Here is a 22,401-nt window from a genome sequence, read left to right on the forward strand (position 1 = left end):
ATAAATCGAGGAAAGAGAATCAGTGCAAATGGCGATTTTTATGCTTTCATTTGAAGTAGGACGGATTGAAGTCTTTAATGCTTGGAGTATTCCATATAATTCTGCGGTATAGATACTACAACTTTTAGGCAATCGCACAGAGCTTATTGTCGTCGTCAGTGTGGACACAGCGGAGCCACAACAGTCTTCATTCTTGGACGCATCGGTATATAAAATTTCATCAAATTGTGTTAAGTTAAGGATGTTTTGGAAGGATTTTCTAAGGATTAAGTTTGGGGTTTCTGTTTTGTCGAATCTGCATAAATCAGTATTGAAAATTGGAAGATTGTGCATCCATGGAGCTGTCTTGTGGGTATAAATAGAAGTAGTATTGGAGAGGTTGATGGAATCTAATAAAGGAGATAATATTTGTGGTAATGTGAGAGACTGATTGGAAGCGTTTACTGGGGGAGGTTCTATGGGATTGATTAGATTTATTACCGGGTTACTTGGGTTTGCTGGTATTCTTACAAAGTATGAAAGTAGAAGCTGCTGCCTTCTTAGATGGAGTGGTGGCTCTGAAGATTCAACGCACAGACTTTCAGCGGAGCTTGATTTGAAAACACCGAGGCATAGTCGTAGGGATGTATTTTGAATCGTGTTTAGAGACTTTAGTAGGGAGCTACTAAATGTCATATAAAGAATACTGCCATAATCTAGCTTAGAGCGAATTAACGCTCTATATATTTTAAGAAGAGATTCTTCGTCAGCTCCCCAAGAGAAGCTAGCAAGAGATTTAAGTAAATTAATTCTTTGGGTACAGTTTCCTTTAAGTTTCTGAATATGCTGTCTCCAGATAAGCTTTTTATCAACGGTAATACCAAGAAGTGTCAAATAATTAACTGTTTGTAAACGAAGTCCGTTTAGAGTTATAGAAGGTGGATTAGGTCTATGCTTTTTGATAAAGTGAATTACTTTGGATTTAGGAGCTGAAAACACAAATCCAGCACGCGTAGACCAGGTGTCTATTTTGTTTATTGTGTTTTGTAGCAAAGTGCTGGTGGTAGCTGTGACTCTGCCTCGGCAGTATAATATAATATCATCAGCATATATCGAGTACCTGACTGGTGGTTCTATATATGAGGAAAAGTCAATAATGCTAAGTAAAAATAAGGTAGTGCTTAAGACTGAGCCCTGAGGCAAACCGTTGTCCAAAGCATGTGGTTTTGATATTTTTCCATTTGTTAATACTCTAAAATATCGACTTGTTAAAAAATTTTTTAAAAATAAATAAATGTTACCAGTTAAATTATATTCCGTTAATTTTCTTAGAATTAGAGGTCTTTGTACAGTGTCGAAGGCACTTTGGATATCTAAAGTTACTGCTATGACTTCGCTTCTATTCGAAAATGCATTAACAATGTCAGTATGAAGTGTGACCAGGTTATCCATTGTACTTCGATTTGATCTGAAACCTGTTTGGAATGGGTCAAGAATATTATTTCTTTCTAGATACCATAGTAAGCGTTTATTGACCATCTTTTCTAACAGTTTACATAGTGAACAAGTGAAAGAAATTTTTCTATATGATTTTAGAAGATTTGGAGGTGAGTCATTCTTTTTAATAGGAATTGTAGTTGCTTGTCGCCATAACGTTGGGAACTGGTTTTGAGACCAGATCTTATTATACAACTCTAGCAGTTTGAGATGAATGTGTGTCTGGATGGAGATTTTTTAAGAATATTGATGGGATATCGTCAGGACCGGCTGCTGAGTTTTTCAATGAAGATATTGCTTCGTTTAATTCTAGGAGATTAAAAGGAAGATTCATAGAGCTGGTGTTAGAAAATATTTTGGGGCTGGAAATGTTGGTATCTGAGTTATTGGGAAGATTCGGAATATTTGACTTATCTGAAAAGTGAGAGGCAAAGATATCTGCAATATGTTGATCATCGGTAACTGTATGATCCTGCAGGGAGATGGCGGCTATTTTGCTGGATGTATTATGACCTTTCATACGTCTTATCTTTGACCACATTTGCGCAGGAGAAGTATCTTTTGTGATTGAACTAACGTACTGATTCCATGAGGCTTTCTTACTTTTTTTTTAAAATACGCCTAGAATTGGCCGTAAGTTTTTTAAAATTTATTAAATCCGTGGTGGTACGGGTCTTCTGGAATTTATTTAATGCTTTTTTGCATTGTTTGACAGCTATTTTGCACGACTCATTCCACCACGGAACAGGTTTCTGGGAAGGATCAATCGCGCATTTACCAATACATTCCTCAGCAGATTCAGTTAAACAGTTATTTAATAGTTTTACATCTGTATCTATATCATTGTTAAAAAGTAATTCATCGGTTTTTCTCTTAACAGTGGTTTTGAAAAGATCCCAGTTTGCTTGAGTAATTTTCCATTTTGTTATAATTCTTGAGGGCATTTTTGACTGGTCAGAGATAAGAATAGGAAAATGATTACTATCATAGAGACTGTTTAATGTGTACCATGAAAGTAAAGGAAATATTCCGGGATTACAGAAAGATAAATCTATGGAAGAGAAACTACCTGATTGGATGTGAAAGTATGTACTACTTCCTGAATTTAGTAAGTTTATATTTACGTTATTTAGGAAATTTTCAATTGTTTTACCTCTTCCAAATGTGTTTTCGGATCCCCACATAGTATTATGTGCATTAAAGTCGCCTACTAAGATAAAAGGTGTAGGAAGCTGAGAAGTTAAATCTTCAAGATCGGAACTTATTAAACAGTAGTTTGGAGGGATGTATATGCAACAAATTGTAATTTTGTAAGGACACCAAGCTGTAACGGCTATAGCTTCGAGGTTTGTGTTTAGCGAAAATTCTTTATGGAAAATATCAGTGGAAATAAAAATTGATGCTCCGCCACTAGCATGAAGTTGGGTAGTTCGAATATAGTGGTAACCTGTAAAATTTTTAAGTTGTCCGGAATATTTATCAGTAAAGTTTGTTTCTTGTAGGCATAGAAAGTCAGGAGAAGACTCAGATATGAGCTGTTCAAGGCGTCGACGACGGGGATAAAATCCGTCACAATTCCATTGTATCAATGTGAAGGTTGAAATTAATATGTAGAGTGTTTGGATGTTTGCGAGGTTTGTGAACTATCAGACAGGTATTCTTTATCACAAGCATCCTGGGAATTATCAAGACTGTTTATACTTTCAGAATCATCTGTTGCAGAATGTATTTTAGTTTTAATTTTTTAAATTAAGCGTGTAATTCTGATTTTTGTAGACCTATCTTTAAAATTAGGGTTTATTGATTGCAAAGTTAGAATGAGTGATTTAATATCTGTTGTGAATTTAAATGCTTCTAAGACAGGGTCACAGCTGCCGTAAGCGTTCTCGATAAAGGCAATTATATTATCAGGAGGAACTGCAAAAGCTTGTGGGTTTTGTTTATAGGCGTTGTGTGTTGCTTGCTTGGAATCAGTGGATAGACTGGGGTCGAGAGAAGAACTACGTTTTCGTTTTTTTTTGTGTTGGAGGTGCTAGAGGAGCTAGGAACTGTTTGTTTGGGAGGAAACATAGTTTGTTCTGTTGCAGGGTTGTCCCCAGATTGAAGGTTCTTATCGCTTATAGATGATACAGATGAGCGTGGCCTTTTCTGTGAAAGATGAGAACTTAAACATAGTTTATCTGACTTTTCAGATATTGTATCATTTTCGCAATTCTCTGGGGATGAAGACAAATAAAATAGATTTGTTTGGGAGGGAGATGATTCAGAATGAGATGGAAATTGTGTATTCTGTTGCTGTGACGTTGATTCGGTGGGGGGATTTGGGAGGACATGGGAAACAGTAGGATTTTCAGATGATAAGTTGTCAGATGAAGTATTGGGACAATTAGAAGCAACATGTCCTGATTGTTTGCATAAGAAACATTCCATTTTGTCCGTAGACAGAAAAATTCTATTATCACTGCCTTCAAAAGTGAATTAACAAGGAGGTGTGAAGCTCAAAATTATCAGAGGGAGGAAAAATATATACTTGACGGCGGAAGCTAAGGATGTGGGAGTATTCATCACCTGGAATGCCCGCTTTGAGAAAGGACACGGGGGAGGCTATTTGGAAACAAGACTTTTCACTACATTTTCAGCCAGTTCATGGGGAATGTAAGGAGATATGTTCGAAATTAATATTCTTTTTGTTGGGGAGACAAGTTTACGAATACTTGAAATAAGGCGTCCGATTTAAACGGTTGGATGGCATTTCAGAAGTTGATCAACGAGATTTGAGTTCACTAGATATATGCAGATCCTATTGCTAGATATTCTGGATGCAAAGGAAATAGTTTTTGGTCCGATGATGTCACCAATGGCTTAAACGTAGTCTAGAAGTTTAAGGCTTTCTTCTGCGTGAAGAACTATCGCCTGTTCTTTTTTTGGGAAAGATGGTTTCGGTGTAGATTTTGCAGCGGTTACGTATGAAAGAGATGTAGTTGCTGGAATGTTGTTTGTAGCAGTTTGAAGGGCCATTGTTAAGGTAGAAACTGTAGGAGTATTGTTTATATTTGTACTGTTCATGTAAATACAGACAGTAACCTCGTTTTATTTCTCTTCTTTAACTAATTTTGCTATCCAAATTTGTATTAAAATCCATTGAATTGGATGGCCAGCAAGAACCAGCAGACTGGTAAAACCAGTCTCTGGTATGCACTTTGTATAAATTAAATATAATTTATATGATTTAATAATATAACAAAAGCAATACGTACAAAACTTGTCCAGAAATCACTTTTCGAAATTACACTATTAAATCTAAATTAAACACTAATTACTACCGATAAGGCAAACTGGATTTTAATTTTACTTGGCACACGTCTTACTCGTTCGAGTGCTAGAACAGGAATCTGCTCAAGAATTATTTTAGCATAAAACTGTGGTTTTATACGAGTTTTCATATGAGTATTCCTGGTTGAAGAACCCAAAAAGCAATAGTTTGAAAATTAGCGCAAAATATTTTCAAAATATGTTAGATTTTTTTAACGGTGCGAGTGATCTCTATCTCTCTCTCTCTCTCTCTTGTCATTTTCCCATTACTGAGTATCGTCATTTATTCTAATATTCCTAACAATATTTCTCCATTGGTTTCCATCGTCGGGTGCTCTGAGAGCTTCCCAGAATAAGTTTCCTAATTAATCTCTCCAAACTATCGTCACCTCTGCGAATCACGTGACCAAAAAATTGCAGAATACGTTGCATACAGATTGTGGATAGCCTTTTCACATCTCGAGTTGATTTATAATGGAAACGTTTGTCCTATGAGCTGTCCAAGGTATGCGCAGCATTCTTCTCCAGCACCACATCTCAAAGGCATTAATTTTTGGCGCTTCCATTCGCGAAGTGTCCAAGTCTCTGCCCGTATAGTATTATTGAGAATACCAGGGCATTCAACAGTCTCCACCTATTTTTAAAAATTTTTATGTGTTTTCACTATTATAAATTAATGAGTTTCAGCGCCATTATGTTAAATTAAAATAAGTCGCTAATTATTTTTCGTCGCTATGTCACAATAAATACAATAAATCACACATGGATCCTTGACCTGACTCTAAACTAAACAAACAACATCCGAAGAAAGCCATTCAAAGCGATCAAAGATGCAACCTATCGCCGGTGTATGGCACCGTATTTTGAGACTCGCAAGGAAATATTTTAGTTCACTATTTAAATGATAAAGATACAATCAACAGCGACTACCACATTGTTTTATTGGAGCATGTGATAATCAAAATCGTGTAGAAAAGGTCTCATTTGTTGAAGAGACAATAATTATTGTTGTTTCACCAAGACAAGGCATCGTCACAAGTCGATCAAAACGTTGGCAAAATACACGAATTAGGCTTGAATTGCTTGCGCTACAGATCTGGCCACCAACGACTACCACCTTTTTTCCGATTTAAACAAACTGTTCCATTGCAAAAAACCCTCCGAAGATGAAACAATCGCTAGAACTAAAGCCTATTTTTAAGGCAAAGATAAAACGGTTTACAAGTGCGGCATCGAAAAATTACAAAAGCGTGGGAATTATTGTATCACCGTTAAACGACAGTATTTTAATGAATAAAGAATACGTTTTGCAGAAAAATGTTTTATTGTTATTTAGACCGGGAGTTTATTGAGCGACAACTATGTACTAAATAATAATTATTTTTTATTTGTAAATAAAATTTAAATTATTGTTTGTACTTTTACTACCCTGTTCACAGTGCATAAATCTTCTTAAATGGTAAAACCAATGCATACGCATATTTGGCATATTTAAGCAAATAATTAAACATATTTTTGAGCTTATTTAAAGCATTTCTTATACATTAGAGTCTTAACCTTAATTATAAATAATAACGGATTTAGCAGAACGAAGATAATTTTTCCTATATTCTTTAAAGTTGCTAAACTGGCTGTATAACCAACAGTAAAAAAAACATTACCACTTCTATCGTTATTTAACCCTATATAATAATATTAATTTTAGGTAAAAATCAATCTGGAATATACGTTATTAAACCCAAAACAAGCAGTAAACCATATTCTGTTCTTTGCGATATGCAATCTAGAGGCGGCGGTTGGACTTACATTCAGAATAGATTTGACGGGTCCCAGGATTTTTATCTTCCGTGGAGAGACTATAAGTTTGGTTTTGGAGATCTAGATGGTGAATTCTGGATGGGATTAGAAAACATTTATCATATGACAGGTAAGCTGTATACCAGTTTTTTTCTTTCTACCATTAACTCCTAAAATCACCTAAAATTATCACTCATTATTCCCTTATCTTTGTTAAATTTTTTATTCTTTATGTTCTTTAGTAATTGTTTCTAAATACAATCAAAACAAAATTGTATTGTTTGTATTCTTGGATTTTCCTCCGCATATGCTTAGCGCTCAGACGACGTCCTATTGTGGGGAAAACTAGTAACGGTTTTTAGTAATCTACAACGTAAACTACTAAATGAACTGCATTCAATACTTATCAATGTCGTTATGAATTAAACAAAGTGTCCCAGCAACAAAAATTAAAATTGGTTTTAAAGGCAATTTTTGCATTTTTCGAAACTTTGAAGAACCGTATCCTGCATTAAATAAGTCCTAAAGCCTTCTACTGTATATTATTTTAAAGGTAATTTTTTTTTCTTTTTAAATAATACACCATTGAATATACGTACAACTGCGTAGAAAAAAGTTATACAACAATATTGACAAAAAAATAGGAAAAATTACCCAAAAATATTGTGTCACAAAATTTGACAAATCGTATCTCGGACACTATGAAACCTAAAGCCTTCTGCCAAACGTCATTTTAAATAAAAAGGATAAAGGTTTTTGTTTGTGAAGCAATGATTAAACCTTTACCTACCGGAAGTCAGTTATGAGGCAAAAAAATGCATGTTTTCGTTTTTTTATTGCTTTGTTTTTTGAAGATATTTTTGTCAAAGAAAAACTTATTTTTCACTTTAAACGGTAACATTTAGATAAAAAACTCTGAACTATCGCGATATCCTTGATTTCTGGATAAGCAAAGTAAATTTGTTTTTTTGACGACTTTTTCCCCAAGTATTGAAGTGTGACCTCCTTGTCAGAAATATCTGTAATTTTAGCAGCAAAAAATCAATCTCTTTTGTTCGTAAAAAATTTACCGACAACAAATTCTCCAAGCTGAAAATGTGTATCATCAGAAACCTGGGTGTGTCCTCTAAAATTTCCTCGTCATTTTCCAACTCAGAAAAACTTTGATCGTGTACTTCTAATCCTTGCTTACTTTTAGAACCTTCACTTTCTTGTACAAGGTCTTTATTATAAATACTTTTTCCTGCTGCCTGCTTCATCCTTTTACCTTTCTTTGAATTTTCACTTGAACCTATTCTTAGTTCTCTTAAATGATCGACAATGGTATTCTTCCATATTTGCTTGACACTAGTCTCTTCCTGTTCGCTATTTTCGTTTTCTCCTTTTTTCAAATGTATTTTTTTCAGCACTTGATCTGGGCCCAAAGGCAATATGCCACAAGCTTTAAAGCCTGCTTGGGTGTTTGAGGTTGATTTCAGACCCACTTTTTCAATTGTTTCTTTTAACTATCTTGGAAAAACAGTTTTGGGCAGGACACCCCTGTTTTTGAGTTTCCAAATTGTGAGCACTTTCCTTCAAGCATTCTTTAAAGGTCGAAAATAGGCAACGTCAAGTGGTTGTAATAAATCTGTGGAGTTTGAAAGTAAAAGTATAAACTTTATACCATTATTTTCACATTTCTTGATAATATTGACTGTGAGATGACTAAATAAATTATCCCCTATAATTACTTTAGGGCCTTCTAAGTTTCTGAAGTAGGGCAATGCTATCGATAAAAACCGATCTTCAAAAGTTGTGCTGTCAAAGTAACCATTGATCGTTCTATTATATCGTGCACCAGGAAAGCCTCCATCGGCCCATCCTTCATACATATGCTTTGCCTTGTACATTATATAAGGTGGCAACAGTGTTACATCATCAGCAACTGAAAACATAACGCTAGTGCTCGTTTTCGACGTGTCTATCACTTGATGAGCGTGTTTTGATCCTTTTCTGACCACGACTTTTACAGCTCCTGGATCGTCCGTGAAGTTGGTTTGGTCATAGTTTATCACATTTGACGGTACGACCCCTTTCAAAGACTCTCCAAGATGACGAAAATTCTCTTTATACTGTTCCATAAGTGACTGCAGAACTTACTCTTTTTGTATTTTCTGCCAATTTTACGGTGAGATCCTTATGTCGATCCATAAATTTGAAGAACCAATCTGGTCCTGGTATATTGTCTCTGAATCTTTTTTCTCTTTTTCCTGCTCTGTTAAGAAACTGCTGAACCGTATATCGAATGTCAATACTGTGTAGAGGATATCACCAGTCCGCGCACACTAGTAGACAGTCAACCAGCTTTTTTTCTTCCAGTTCAGAAAGAACTGGTGGCCCTCCAATATTGAGATGTTGCCTCTTTTTTTGAATTTTTCCTTGTAAGATGGTATAAGGTACTCCATAATTCTCAGAAGCCTTTCTTATAGACACACTCCCACTAGCAACAGCTTTCAATGCTCGTTCCATATAAATTTTATTGTACTGTAATTTTCTTCTAAAACAAAAAAATGATATGTTAACATCTTACACCAATTTGAAGAGGAGCTAGGTGATCACCAAACCATCGTCATACTCTGTGCTGCCCATAACGTTCATATCCATAAGAATTAGGTAGGTACCATCTATAAAATAACTAGGGAATTATTGTTGGTCGGTTTTACCCCACAAATTTCAGATTTTACAGAAAAAAATATACCAAAATTAACCCAAAAAGAAAAATCGCATAATTGGCCATGACTAATACTCTCTAAGAATTCCACAACAAAATAACACTTACCAGAAATGTTCTATAGTAATCACTTTTTCTGTAGACGGAAATCTTTTCAAGTTTTGTGAAAAACACCCGAATACGACGTTTTGTTTACTAGTCTACACTGAACCCACGCGACACTTTCAACCTATTACTTTGAGCTCACTATGGCGACTGGCATATCCTCGGACAGGTACGAATGTTGTTTGGCGGTAAATTCACATATACTATTAATCCTGAAAATATTAGTCAAAAAACCCTTAGCGATCGGTTTAACCAAATGTGATTGGTTTTACCCCGTTCGACGGTACCTCTCCTTCGCCAATTTTTACATTGAAGGACGCAGTAGCTAGCGATCTACGCAAAATGGGAATACGGCAATGGGAAAAAGCTGCTGAGGACCGACAACAATGGAGGCAAATTGTAAACGCGGCCAAGACTCACATAGAGTTGTAGAGCCAAATGATGATGGTGATGAATTTTTGCATTCAAATCTTCCAAGACAGAACTAATCTCGTCTTTGATTTGAAATGTTAATAGTCTTTCTAAATCGGTATAACATTTTTCAATGGTCATTGTCTTGTATTTATAAGTATACAAACTTGTAATACATACATTAATTGTGAGCTTTGTACGTGCTATTTTTGGCAACTTTTGCTATCTTTTTCTACTTTACTTTGAAATGATTTTATCACATTTTTAAAACATATTTTCTTGATTTTAGGATTCGAAACAAATGAACTCCTTATTGAATTAACAGATAGAGACATGAAAACCGCGTATGCACAATACAAATCGTTTGCAATTGGACCTGAGAAGGATGGTTATAAAATAAGCACAATAACTGGGTTTTCAGGAGATGCAGGAGATGCTCTGATACAACATTTAAATTTTAAGTTCTCTACTTTTGACGTAGATCAAGATGGACACGCTACAAACAACTGTGCACAAATCTACGGTAAATTTAATATTTTGTGTTACTAGATGGCGCTAAAGCGTGACAATTTTCTCAGTGTCATACTTTGTTTTTTAATATTTTAACAGGTTGACTGCGTTACCGATCCCCTGGTACCGGTGTCCGTTATTATTAAAGTGCGGTATGTGAAAACTGCAAACTTTTAAAAATTGCGAAATGCATATCTTTGTTAATATTCGTGTGTTTAAAATATTAAAAACAACATAATACTTATCTTAAGATTCGAAACATTTTCTTAAAGAAAAAAATTTACCAGGCTTTGGAGGCCTATTGCAATAGCAGGTGTGTTTTTGTTTACGTCCGTGTTTTACTAGCCTAAAAATGTCATCTCGCTTTAAAAAGATTTTGTTTTTAGCTCAAAGAGCTGATACAAACAACAAAAATTAAACAGTGTAAAGAACCGAGTACTTCAGTTAAAAATACAGAAATATAACGAAGATAACTAAAGTATTGTAAATGCGCGCCAAAGTACAACTGATTTCAGAGACCGAGTGCTTGCAGGGTTGCCAAATAGTGTGAATGAAAATAAACGATCTTTTTCATTAAAAACTATGTTCTTTCTTCGGATGAATCGTACAGTAATGTAAGTGTGAGTAATTTATTCAATGATGATAATAAGACAGAAATTAAAAACGAAAACATGGCAGAATCTGAAAACGACGATGAAAATGACGGACATGATATAGATGAGAGTAACAATGAAGCTTGTGAATTGAAACAATATTAAGATATGCCTGTATTACATTTTAAAGTTACCGAAATAAAAAATTCTATAGACACTTACAAGTTATTTGTAACCGATAATCTTTTACAGAATACTGTTACTGAAACAAATAGATTTTCTCGGGAAATATTGTCAAATACGCATCGATCAAAACCGAGTAGAGGTTCCTGGGTTGACTGCGATATAGCCGAGCTTAAAATATTTTTTTCAATATGTATAGTTATGGGCGTACTTGATGATCCTGCAATTAATTTATATTGGTCGAAAGATTCCATGTTCAGAAATGAGTTTATTGCGGATACCATGAGACGAGACAGGTTGCTTTTACTGCTGCGTTGCAATTATTTTTGTAACATTGAAGTTGGGTAAAGTTTTATAAGTATTTAACAAAAATTTTTAAGCTGCATTAACTCCAGGACAAGTTTTGGTAGTCAATGCAAGTAAAGTACTTTATCAAGGAAGACTGCACATGAAGCAATATCTGCCAAATAAAACAAACCCGTATGGAATTATATTATATAAATTATGTACAGTAAATGGATATATGTACGTACAACATAATCGTTTATCGTGGTAAAAATACGACTACTAATGTAAATATTTCTCAGAGTGAGCAATAGTGTATGATCATCTTGAATATGTTGAATGCGAAAAGGGCAACTATCGGTACTTGTAGGCTGATAATTATTATTCAAAAAACAAATAATTTATTGTGGACCCCTGAGGTCTAGCAGCAGAGTCATTCAAAAAACAGTAAACTAAAAAAATGAAAACGGATAAATTTGGGGTACTCAAATAAGAACCATAAAATGGATGGACAAACAGCCAGTTCTGAAGTTAAGTACTGATCCACCCATACAACTACCTAAGAACCAACAGGAAAGCTAAACTGGCAACGTGAGCTTGTATTAAAATCAAAGTCGTATAATGACATTTTTGTACTAGAATTGTTATAGAAATAGTATGCATTGATTAGCATAATTTGAAAAATATGTATGCCTATTTTTTTGTACCACCTCATAGTTTTGTGTTCGCAACTATAATAATTTAACATCTGGTCGTCTAAGTCAATGCCACCTTTGTTTTTGTTATATTCAGCGACTTAACGGGGCTTTTCTTTATCAATTCCTTTCCTAGATATTGTTGGAACCATTTCATGACCAAATTCGAAAGAAACCATTAAAATATCTCGCTTATGTTTCCATTTACACCCACATATCCCTTTATTATTGTAAGCACTTACCCGTTCATTTTGTTTTAATTTTCGAGAAACAACTTCGAGTGGATTTTCCGCTCTCCTGTTCTCAATGTTCCTGTCAGATAAGTTTTAACCGAAAATAGTTTTTTACACAATGGAACACTATTATAAAAATTATCCATATATAAGAAGTGACCAACATTTAGTTTCGAATCCATCAAATTTAGCACTACTTTTTCGGTATGATTACGTCCTCCAACTACGGGGTCACTAGCTCCACTATAAACTAATATGCATTGAATTATTCCAGTACATTCTGTTAAAGTATACAGTTTGACACCATATTTGTGTCGTTTGCCGAGAAATTGAAAAAAACTAAGTCTTCCTCTCCATAAAATCATAGATTCGTCCAGGGCTAATTTTCTTTCTGAATAATAAAGATTCTCCATTTTATTATTACAAAAATCTAACAATGATCTCCATTGTTAGAGTGCTAGTGCTAGTGTTAGTGCACGCAAAATTAACATAAAGCGATTTCGGTTCATGTATTGTCAAAACACTGGAATACTAAATAAATAGTTTGTCTTCCAATAATCATTCATACGATTAATTTTTATGGTTTAGATGTGAAATAACAAACCAATAAAAATTTTAAATTCTTCTACAGTTATATCTTTCCAAGCTGCAATTCTACTTTTCTCAGACTTACTTTGAGAAAGAATATCAACGGTATACAAATTGCTATTTTAAATAATCAGGTCATAGAATAAATCAGATGTCAATAAATTAAAGTAATCAATAGGATTGCTGCCACCCACATAAACTTTCAATCCTGATATTGCTGTAAATGGTAGCACTGTAGGATGTTGAACCTCTGAAGACTATTCAATAATATTTTGAGACTCATCGTCACCATCATCATCTTCAGATTCTTCTGGTAAATCAGGATCGTCTGCCCGATCATCTTCATCCCAATATAAATCTTCATCACTTGCGTCACTTGACTGTGGTCATGTGAATCTTCTAATATGTGTAATAATTCGTCATCTGAGATTGGCTGAGAAGTTTCCCACCTACCTTGTTTAGAAGTCGAAGGTTGGCAATATTCATCACTCATTTTAAAAATAATTTAAAACTGGGGTATTTAGCAAAACACGTGTAATGGCTCACAGTAAAACCAAAAGACATCCAACACCGAAGGCGTAGAAAATATTACTGAATGCATAGCAAAATAAACCGATGGGATTGGATAATGATAATACAACAAATTATTGGAAATGTAATATAATCTAAATAGATCTGGTGATTCTTTCAAAGCTTACCGATGCTTTTACTTTTATTACTTTACAACCATTTATTACAGTTAATTTTGTCGTTTTCGAGCACGTCTAGCATGGATATTTAAAAACTAAGTAATGAAATTGAGGATTTTATATTTTATCATCCAATTTATCAATGGGACAAAAGATATTTGTTATAATTTGTGAAAAATCTGAGGAGATAACATTCATACATTGTCATATACTCAGAATAAAGTTTAACATCAAAATTCGAAAACCAAACACAAACTCCAGTATATGCCAATGTTTCCAAGCGGCCAGCAGATATTTGTTCTTATTCGTGAAAAATCCGCTGAGAAAACGTTCATATATTGTCATATAGTGAAAGACCGCGCGACTCGCGTTGGTGGCCTCTGAGGCTATATTTACTGAACGCGACAGTCGCGTTGTCGGACTTGAACGTTGGACTTTTCGGTAGTGGCTAAATTTGTTGGATATCAAAACAAAGGCTAACAGAATGGGGAACACCCATTTTCATGTACTCATAAAATGCCTCTTCTTGAATGAATCCGCTTTTCAACCAATAGCTGAACCTTTTCAGCAGACCGTGCTGGTGCACCTTTAATTTGTTCTTTGAGAAGGCAGCACGTACTGCAAGTATCGAAGGTGCTCGTACGCACGTAAAACGTTTATTGTTGTGCTTACACTGTACAAAAACCAGGGCTTTTAGGAGCTGCATACCTGGTAATTTGTTCATTTTTCCTTTTTCCTCATGTAACTCTTTGCTGTTTATTTCCTTTATTTTGTTCATCAACACTTATACTTCCATCTGCACCATTCATTCTCCTTTAAATAATAACGTAATTACTACTTATTGCTAAATACGTTGACAATTTAAACAGTAGTAACAAAAACTTTTAATACAAAGCCCTTACATAACCTCCAACTTGCAAGACTCACTGGGTCAGTTGAGTGACAGTTGCAGCGCTTCTATTGATTGGTTGGAAATAAGCTGGTTTGAATGGACCAGTTTTACTTAATGGCCCCTCACATATAGATTTTTGTTACAGAGGTCCATACTACTCAAAACAATTATCGTTTGACTTGCCGGTTCAGTGTTACAAACAGGGTACTTTTTTTGTTTATTTCCCTGGTCTAAAATGGTGAACAATGTACATACTCATAACGCTACCAAGTCACACTATAAAAATATGGAAGAGAATAATTCATATTTTTTAATTAATATTTTTTTTAATATAAAATCTGCTTGTAAAGAATTACCAATTATATCAATTTGTATATGAAAAATATACTAAACTTTTTTTTGAAAAGTAATGTTTTCTAAAATACTATATATTTTAAAAACTAGATAATAATTTAAAGGGAAATATGGATTTTTTATCTTGATTTATTTTGGTAAATATTACTTAAATTAATGTTAAATAACTATATTTTTAAATGTAGAGGGCGGATGGTGGTACACCAATTGCCACTCCAGCAACCTTAATGGAAAACATATGAACAAACCCCTTCCCGATGCCTACAAATTTCATGGACTAAACTGGAATGGATTTAGAGGACATGATTATAATTTAGCTGCTTCAAAAATCATGATACGTCCAGTTGAAGAATAAATAATATACTATATTATATTTACTAAATAACTTTCAAATATTGTACCTTATATTTGTCTTAACCAAATAAATACTTTTATGGTGTTTACCGTTTATTTTGTTTAATTATTATATCGACGGCTCCTAAGTATACTGAGTCAACTAACAAATTAAGGTTTTTTGCATTTTTTGTTGTTATGGACATAACAATCCATTGCCTATAGACAGGTATATAAAAAAATCGAAAATTTAAAAAAATAGCCAAGATAAAGTGGCGTCAATTGGTATAACTGCAGCTTCATTAATTATTTTACGCCATATATCGAGCTAAGTACAGTAGTACCTGTATACGCCGCATCCGGAGGGATTCATCCAAGGTACAAGTGTCTGTTGACTCAGTGTACGATGAACGAAGGTTCGATACGTTATTGGTGTGTTAGTTATTCGTTACTAAAACTATAAATAGTGTTATGCTGTGTTTTATTATTAACTGTGAGTTGAAATAATAAAATGCAGGGTGAAAGGGGTCGAAAAATATTGACTTTACTTAAAAATGATTTTAACAGTATTGATGAAAAACCTAAAAATGTCACCGATATGAACGAAATACAAAATGTCACCGATATCAACGGAAAACCTGAAAATATCACCGATATCAATGTTCAGATTATGGATGACAGCGGTAAGTTACTTGTATTTTTTGTAAGCTCATTTAAAGGTACTTTACTTCGTATACTGGTGTAATTTAAGATACACCAGTATACGAGGGAAGTATTTTTCATAGATTGTACTTGAATCAGTTGAAATAACTAAGTGGGTATATTTGCAGAAGTTTTCTAATGTCTTTTTAAAATTAGGGGAAAAGCTGTAAAAGGAAATTTGTCCAAGTAGTACCTACAGAAAGCTCTGAATGAGAAACTAGACAGATGGTGTGGACATCTTAAAACTTTGTGATAGAATTGTTTTAAAATATTTTGTGTAGCCTGTTACTGCCGAACCAAAAAAGTAATTTATCTCTGTTGTTGAGTGGTTCCTATAAATAAAGAACATTTTTTATTTCCTTTTTTTTTAAATGGAACACCTTAACATTTTTAAATTTAAAATTTTTAATGCGTATTGAAATTACGGGAAAATTTCTGCAAGCTGATTCTATTATTTTATATTATTTTTCATCATTATCATAACTGATGTTTTTTGTTAAAACCGCCACTTAATGGAATCTATTAAAGTTACTTAAAATTAAACGCGAAAATAAAAATAATAATAAAAATTCCACTATATTACTTAAAAAATCTACAATTATTGTTTAACCACTAAAGGTGCATCGTCAAGATTATGACAAAAAATTGACAGATGATTATATACCTGATTTTTATTAATCATTTTTTGAACCAATCACATTATTATGATACTTAAGTACATTTTGATTGGTTAAAAAGTTGTAAAAATATTGTCAATTTTTTCTCATAATCCTAATGATCTCGCTTTAATTGTATAACAAATATAGATTGTTTTAAAAATATAATGAAAATTTTTGCGTTATTTATAAAAGATTACATTTTCCAGATCCAGAGTCTCCTTGGCCTGCTGGTGTACATTTCACGCGAGAGGAGCTATCAATACTAGACGATATTGATCTAAATGATCCTGAATCGTTACTAAAAATTTTACCATATAACTCTGACACTTTTCCGGACGACAACGTTCCTGATTACTCACAGAAACTGGAAAATCATGACGTCCCTCACAATGACGCTAATCGTATAATAAATTACTCACCATTGTCGGTAATAAAACAAACTAAAATTAGTGCATATATCCCACAATACTCGCAATCACCAAATAAAGACATTGAAGGCACTACAACTGTTAATGAACTGCTTAATGAGGAACAAACTAGATGTTCCAAAACACCTGAAAATTGTGACACTACTCCAATGCCATCATCCTATGTTTCATTTTCATCTTCACCTGTTAATGTCGATTTATTGTATAACAATAGTCCTGTGGCATCCACTTCGGTATCCAACTTTGATGACACAGACTCAGCAGTTAGCACTCCTACCTTAAGACGTCGTAAGCGATCATCAGTGGGCAAAAGAGATTAAGGCAGGTTAAGAGAGCGTTTTGAAAAACAATGGAAGGATGAACAACGAAAATATAAAGTTAACAGAGGTCTTGAATATGTTAGTCGAAATAGGAAAGTACATAATAAAAAAACGCTAAAATCACCTTGTGCTCAAACTTGTATTGGTAACCATTCAAGGCAGTGGGATTTTTTAACCAAATATGCTAAAATGGTGCCAAAGAAGAGATTGACTGTGGACCGAGAGAATTCAAAAAGAATTTATACTATTTACTATTACCTACCAAGCGGTGAAGACGAAAGCACTGCAATTGTTAAAATACCAGTCTGCAAAACAATGTTTTTGAGAACTCTCTCGATAAGTTTTAATTTTGTTTACACCGCATTAGAAAAAATAGAAAAAGGAGAAGGATTTGTTGAAATTGATCAACGTGGAAGGCACAGCAGTCATCCAAAAATAATTATAGATGATATGGAACGCAGTGTGATTGATCATGTTGGGGTTTTTGCTCCTATTGAATCCCACTACGCCCGCAAAGAGTCAAATAAAAAGTATCTTGACGCTTCTCTATCTTTTCCAAAAATGTTCAAACTATACAAATAATGGTATGATCCTAATGTCTATCCTTCTAAAGTTAATAATGTAAGACAATATCGAGACATTGTGAACAAAAATTTAAATATTGGTTTTCATAAACCAAAAAAGGATGTTTGCGAAGCGAACCACGATCATCACCTAATAGAGAAAGATAAAGCTAGAAAATTAAAAGCTAAAGATAAAGAATCAGCGGAGCAGGATGGATACATCCTTTCAGCAGTTTATGATCTCCAGAAATGCTTAAACGTGCCTCATGGAAACGTAAGTACCTTTTACTATAAGAGAAAACTTACTTTATACAACTTTACTATATTTGATCTGGCATCACGACAGGGTCACTGCTTCTCAAGGCACCAGCAAACAGCGAAAAGAGGAGCGAATGAGATTGCTAGCTGTATATATAAATTGGTAGAAGACACAGTAGGTGCAGGTATCAAAGATTATCGATTCTGGTCCGATAACTGTGGAGGTCAAAACAGGAACAGGATCGTTTTCTTAATGTACATGACAGCTTGCTCTAAGTTTAACATCGACATTAGGCATCGCTTTTTGATAGTTGGTCATACTCAAAATGAAGGTGACAGTATGCATGCGTTAAAAGAAAGATAGACCAAGAACAAAATATTATATACTCCTGACCAATGGTACACGGCTTTCAGATTTGCTAAAACAGATGATAAGCCGTACAAAGTCACAGAGATATCACAAGATTTAATTAAAAACTTTAAAGCAGAACTGAAAGGAATTAATAACTGGACAACTACAGGTGATGGATCTAAAATGCAATGGAATAAAGTATGTCAAATAAAAATTGAAGCTGCAAATCCTTACAAATGCTGCTGCAAATACTTACAAATGGATAGATTGCGTGAACAACACTAAAGCTACACGAAAAAGAAAAGAGTTTAATTTTGATGTTAATGACATAAAAACCTGTTACGACAAACCTATTCCCATCGACAAAAATAAACATAAAGATCTAATGGATCTTTGTAAAAATTTGGTAATTCGTAAAGAATACCATTTATTTTTTAACCATTTATTAGTAACAAATTCTAATAGAGAGGAAAGTGATGAAGACTAATTAAGTTCTGAGGTTGATGCTTTGTAGATGTTACATTGTTTAACTTATGCTAAAGAATTATTTTTAATTTTTTTTTATTATACCAACTTGTTGCAATAAACCAAGTTTCTACTTAACCTAAAAATAATAATTAGTTTAGGGTCTTTTTTTGTTAAAAATTGTTGATTTTTGTTTATAACTGCATTTGGACTTCTATTGTTTATTGTAAAGAAATATTGTAATAAACTTTTAAGTTTTTATTAAAGCCAAAAGTAATACTATTTTTTTATTTTTACTTTTAGACCAGTATCCAAATTTTAACATTATAAGATTATTTACCTCGTATAGTAAGTTAAGTTTTAAACAAAATCGTATAAATAACTTGGCAACAGCCCTACTTATTTTAAAATATTATGAAAAGGTAAGAAAATTTCTAGCCAGTGTAAAATAATTATCTTATTCATTTTAAACCACATTTACTAAAAACGGCGTATATAAATGTAACTGGTAGTTGATCCAATATTCATTATAATAATACGATGTATACTGGTGTATATGCATGATCTTTTTATTAAGTAAATAATTTAAAATAATTTTTACACACATAAAAAGGTCTTATATCATTATATTTACACAGAAAAAAATCTATATGTTTGCTTAAAAACAAATCGAAATATCGTAATTGTTATCAAAATTGCTCTTCTCCATCAATTACTATTCTAGCAGTTGACTCAGTATACTTAGGAGCCGTCGATATTACGATTGTAGAAAAAAACCTATTGTAGAAATCAAATACGAAAAATACCGGAATATGACAGAATAACAATCAACATGATAAAAAAATAGGATAAAAAGAACAGAATTATTACTACAGATATTTAATATTGGAAAGAAGAACAGATACCAACTGAATGACAGAAGGTTCAGATATACCAATTTATAAAAAGGGTGATAGAAGAAATTACAACAATTACGGAGGAATAACACTGTTAATAACTGTTAAAACTGTTAAACTGTTAAAAAATATTGAACAAGAGAATAACCAGAAAAATTGACAGCACACTTAAGGAACCACAAAGCGGATTTAAAAAAAAAAACAGAAGCACTCATGCTCATCGTACGTTAAGTTTTGGATTAGATATTTCAAACTACATAAAGCGCTAAAATTGGTAATATTGCCTCGTACGAGGTAAATTCTCCTATCCCCCCTACACCTAGACTCCTAGACAGAAAACGTGAAAACAGTTTAGTAACACATAACAACGCATGGTATATGTATCATCGTCCGTCGATTTTTATTTTTCTTACGTGTACCCGGTTCATTTCTTATAACATGAACTCGATAAAAATACACTGACCTTTATAACGCGGTGCAGTTGTATCGATTTTTCGTAATGTGTTTAACAATTTTATGTAGTTAAAATAAAAATAATAGCGCATTACTTTAAAAAGATAAAACAAGAAATATACTTTTATTGAAAATAGAAAATAATTCCTAATAAAATAAGAAATAGTTCTTTATGTCCCATAAAAATGATTCAAATATCTGACTTTTTAAGGTTGAACAGTATCCCAATCTGTCATAAAAAATTTATAAAACTTGTCATAAAAACTTCTGCTGTAACACAATTGGAGACTTCTCTTATTCAGTTTTTTAATTCATCTAAATGTTGGCCTCTAGCCTGAGAATGATCATAGACGATACTTTTTAAATGTCCTTAAAAAAAGGAAGTCCGTGAGTGTAAGATCTGGAGATCGCGCAGGTCACTTAATATCGTCTGTTCCACTAACAACTCGATTTGGGAAAGTATTGTTTAAATACTGCCTAATAATTCGAGCGTTGTGAACTGAACAGCCATCTTGATGGAACCAAACATTCTCCAGATTTACATCAGGAAGATTGTGATTTTATAAGTACTCGATGAAGAAGACAAGTTAATACAGATATAAGCATAAGAGAGTCTGCATGCAAAGTGTACATCTTTGAAAGTAACAATACTACCTTATCTTTTTCTTCACGTGCCATGTTAGAGTTATCGTACGTTGAAGATCACCATTGCGAAGGCTTTTCGATCTTCTGTCACATGAAATAATTGTCCTGCATTAGATATCTCAGTCCATTCCAGTTCGTACTACCTAATGGTTTATTAAACTCAGTGAGTACAGTGTTAGTCAAAGAAAGCATGATAGTCGCTTGGTCTCAAGAAAATACAAGGAGAGGCAATTTTTGCAGAGCTAGCAGCTTCATAAGATCAGGAAGCAAGATTGTTATTTGTATTATTTATATTAGATCGTTTATCGGAAGGTGATGGCAGGAAAATTGTGTACAATTATTTTATTTACTGAATATATGATCATATAATTTTATAGATATGCGTTTGTTCTATTATTATATTACTTTAATTAAAAGTTAGCTAGTTTTCATAGTGATCCATTAATATATAGAAAAAAACTTATAAATTAAAAAAAAGTTTTTGAATATTGTTAAATTTGTTTACTAGAAACTTAAGAAATACACAACAAAACAAAAGTAATGAGTAATTTCAACAAATAAAAAAAATAAGAATTATTAATATTATCATTTTCATAACATAAAATACATTTTGTGAATATTTGGCAATAATATTTTGTTCTCCTATTTTCGCCAATCACAAACAGCACAGCGCCCTAGAGTCTCAGGTGTTATGACTGGTACTTGTTCCGCTGGCAAGTCACATATCTCCCTAAGTCTCACACTGGTGGTTCTGGGTAAGTTGGTAGACATAGCCCGAAATTTTTGATAGTTCCTGGTTAGTAACATCAAGAGTTGAAGTAAAAATTCGTTACGTGGTGTTTTAGATTCTTCATTAAGACTATTATAAACTGCAAAAGAGTTAGCCAAAGTAATGCCATCGTCTTGTTGGCACGAGCGGAATTATATTGCGCGCAAAATTTATCCATCACATCTACTCCGCTGTACCTTCGGTACAGCAATAATAGAGACTCCAGTAAACCGCCCATTGTTTGAACTTAATACAATTAATATTGTGCCTTAAATTGTGAAATTTCTGGTGTTCTCACAGCAATATAGTTTATTGAAACACCTACCATACGAGTGTCAATAGCGGGGGATATCCCCTGATCCCAAAAAACCCACAAAACCAGCTATGTCTGAAAATATATTCGAGAATCAAAGTGATGCCAAAATGGGCCTTTTTCTTAGTATTCCAATTCCAATCAATTTGATAAATGATGAACAAAAAGTAACAAAACAGGTAAGGCAATCATTTTTATTCATTAGTAATGGTCAAGACCCATATCATGTATATACCGAGAATAGCTCGACTGAGTTAAAAGGTAAACTAAGCCCTTTAAAGATTGGTAAAATTATTTTGTCTAACATTTTTGTAACAGACAATATGATTTCAAGTATAGACACCATTGGCCGAATTAGAATTAGAGTCAAATGCAAAGATTATAAAACTGCTAATAACCTCAATAAAAACAA

At 33.4% G+C, this 22,401-nt stretch overlaps 1 protein-coding gene across 1 annotated transcript in view; it reads left to right on the top strand.

The window, feature by feature from the left end:
• LOC140446808 (microfibril-associated glycoprotein 4-like) overlaps positions 1-15,281 on the top strand; it is a 33,069-nt gene extending 17,788 nt beyond the window's left edge. The window contains exons 4-6 of the mRNA XM_072539400.1: positions 6,494-6,715; positions 10,101-10,334; positions 15,019-15,281. Coding sequence (XP_072395501.1) covers positions 6,494-6,715; positions 10,101-10,334; positions 15,019-15,188 — 626 coding nt within the window. The 3' untranslated portion in view covers positions 15,189-15,281. The remainder of the gene's footprint in view (positions 1-6,493; positions 6,716-10,100; positions 10,335-15,018) is intronic.
• Positions 15,282-22,401: the final 7,120 nt, after the last annotated feature.

The sequence above is a fragment of the Diabrotica undecimpunctata genome, chromosome 7 (genome assembly GCF_040954645.1).
Source record: "Diabrotica undecimpunctata isolate CICGRU chromosome 7, icDiaUnde3, whole genome shotgun sequence".
NCBI lineage: Eukaryota > Metazoa > Arthropoda > Insecta > Coleoptera > Chrysomelidae > Diabrotica > Diabrotica undecimpunctata.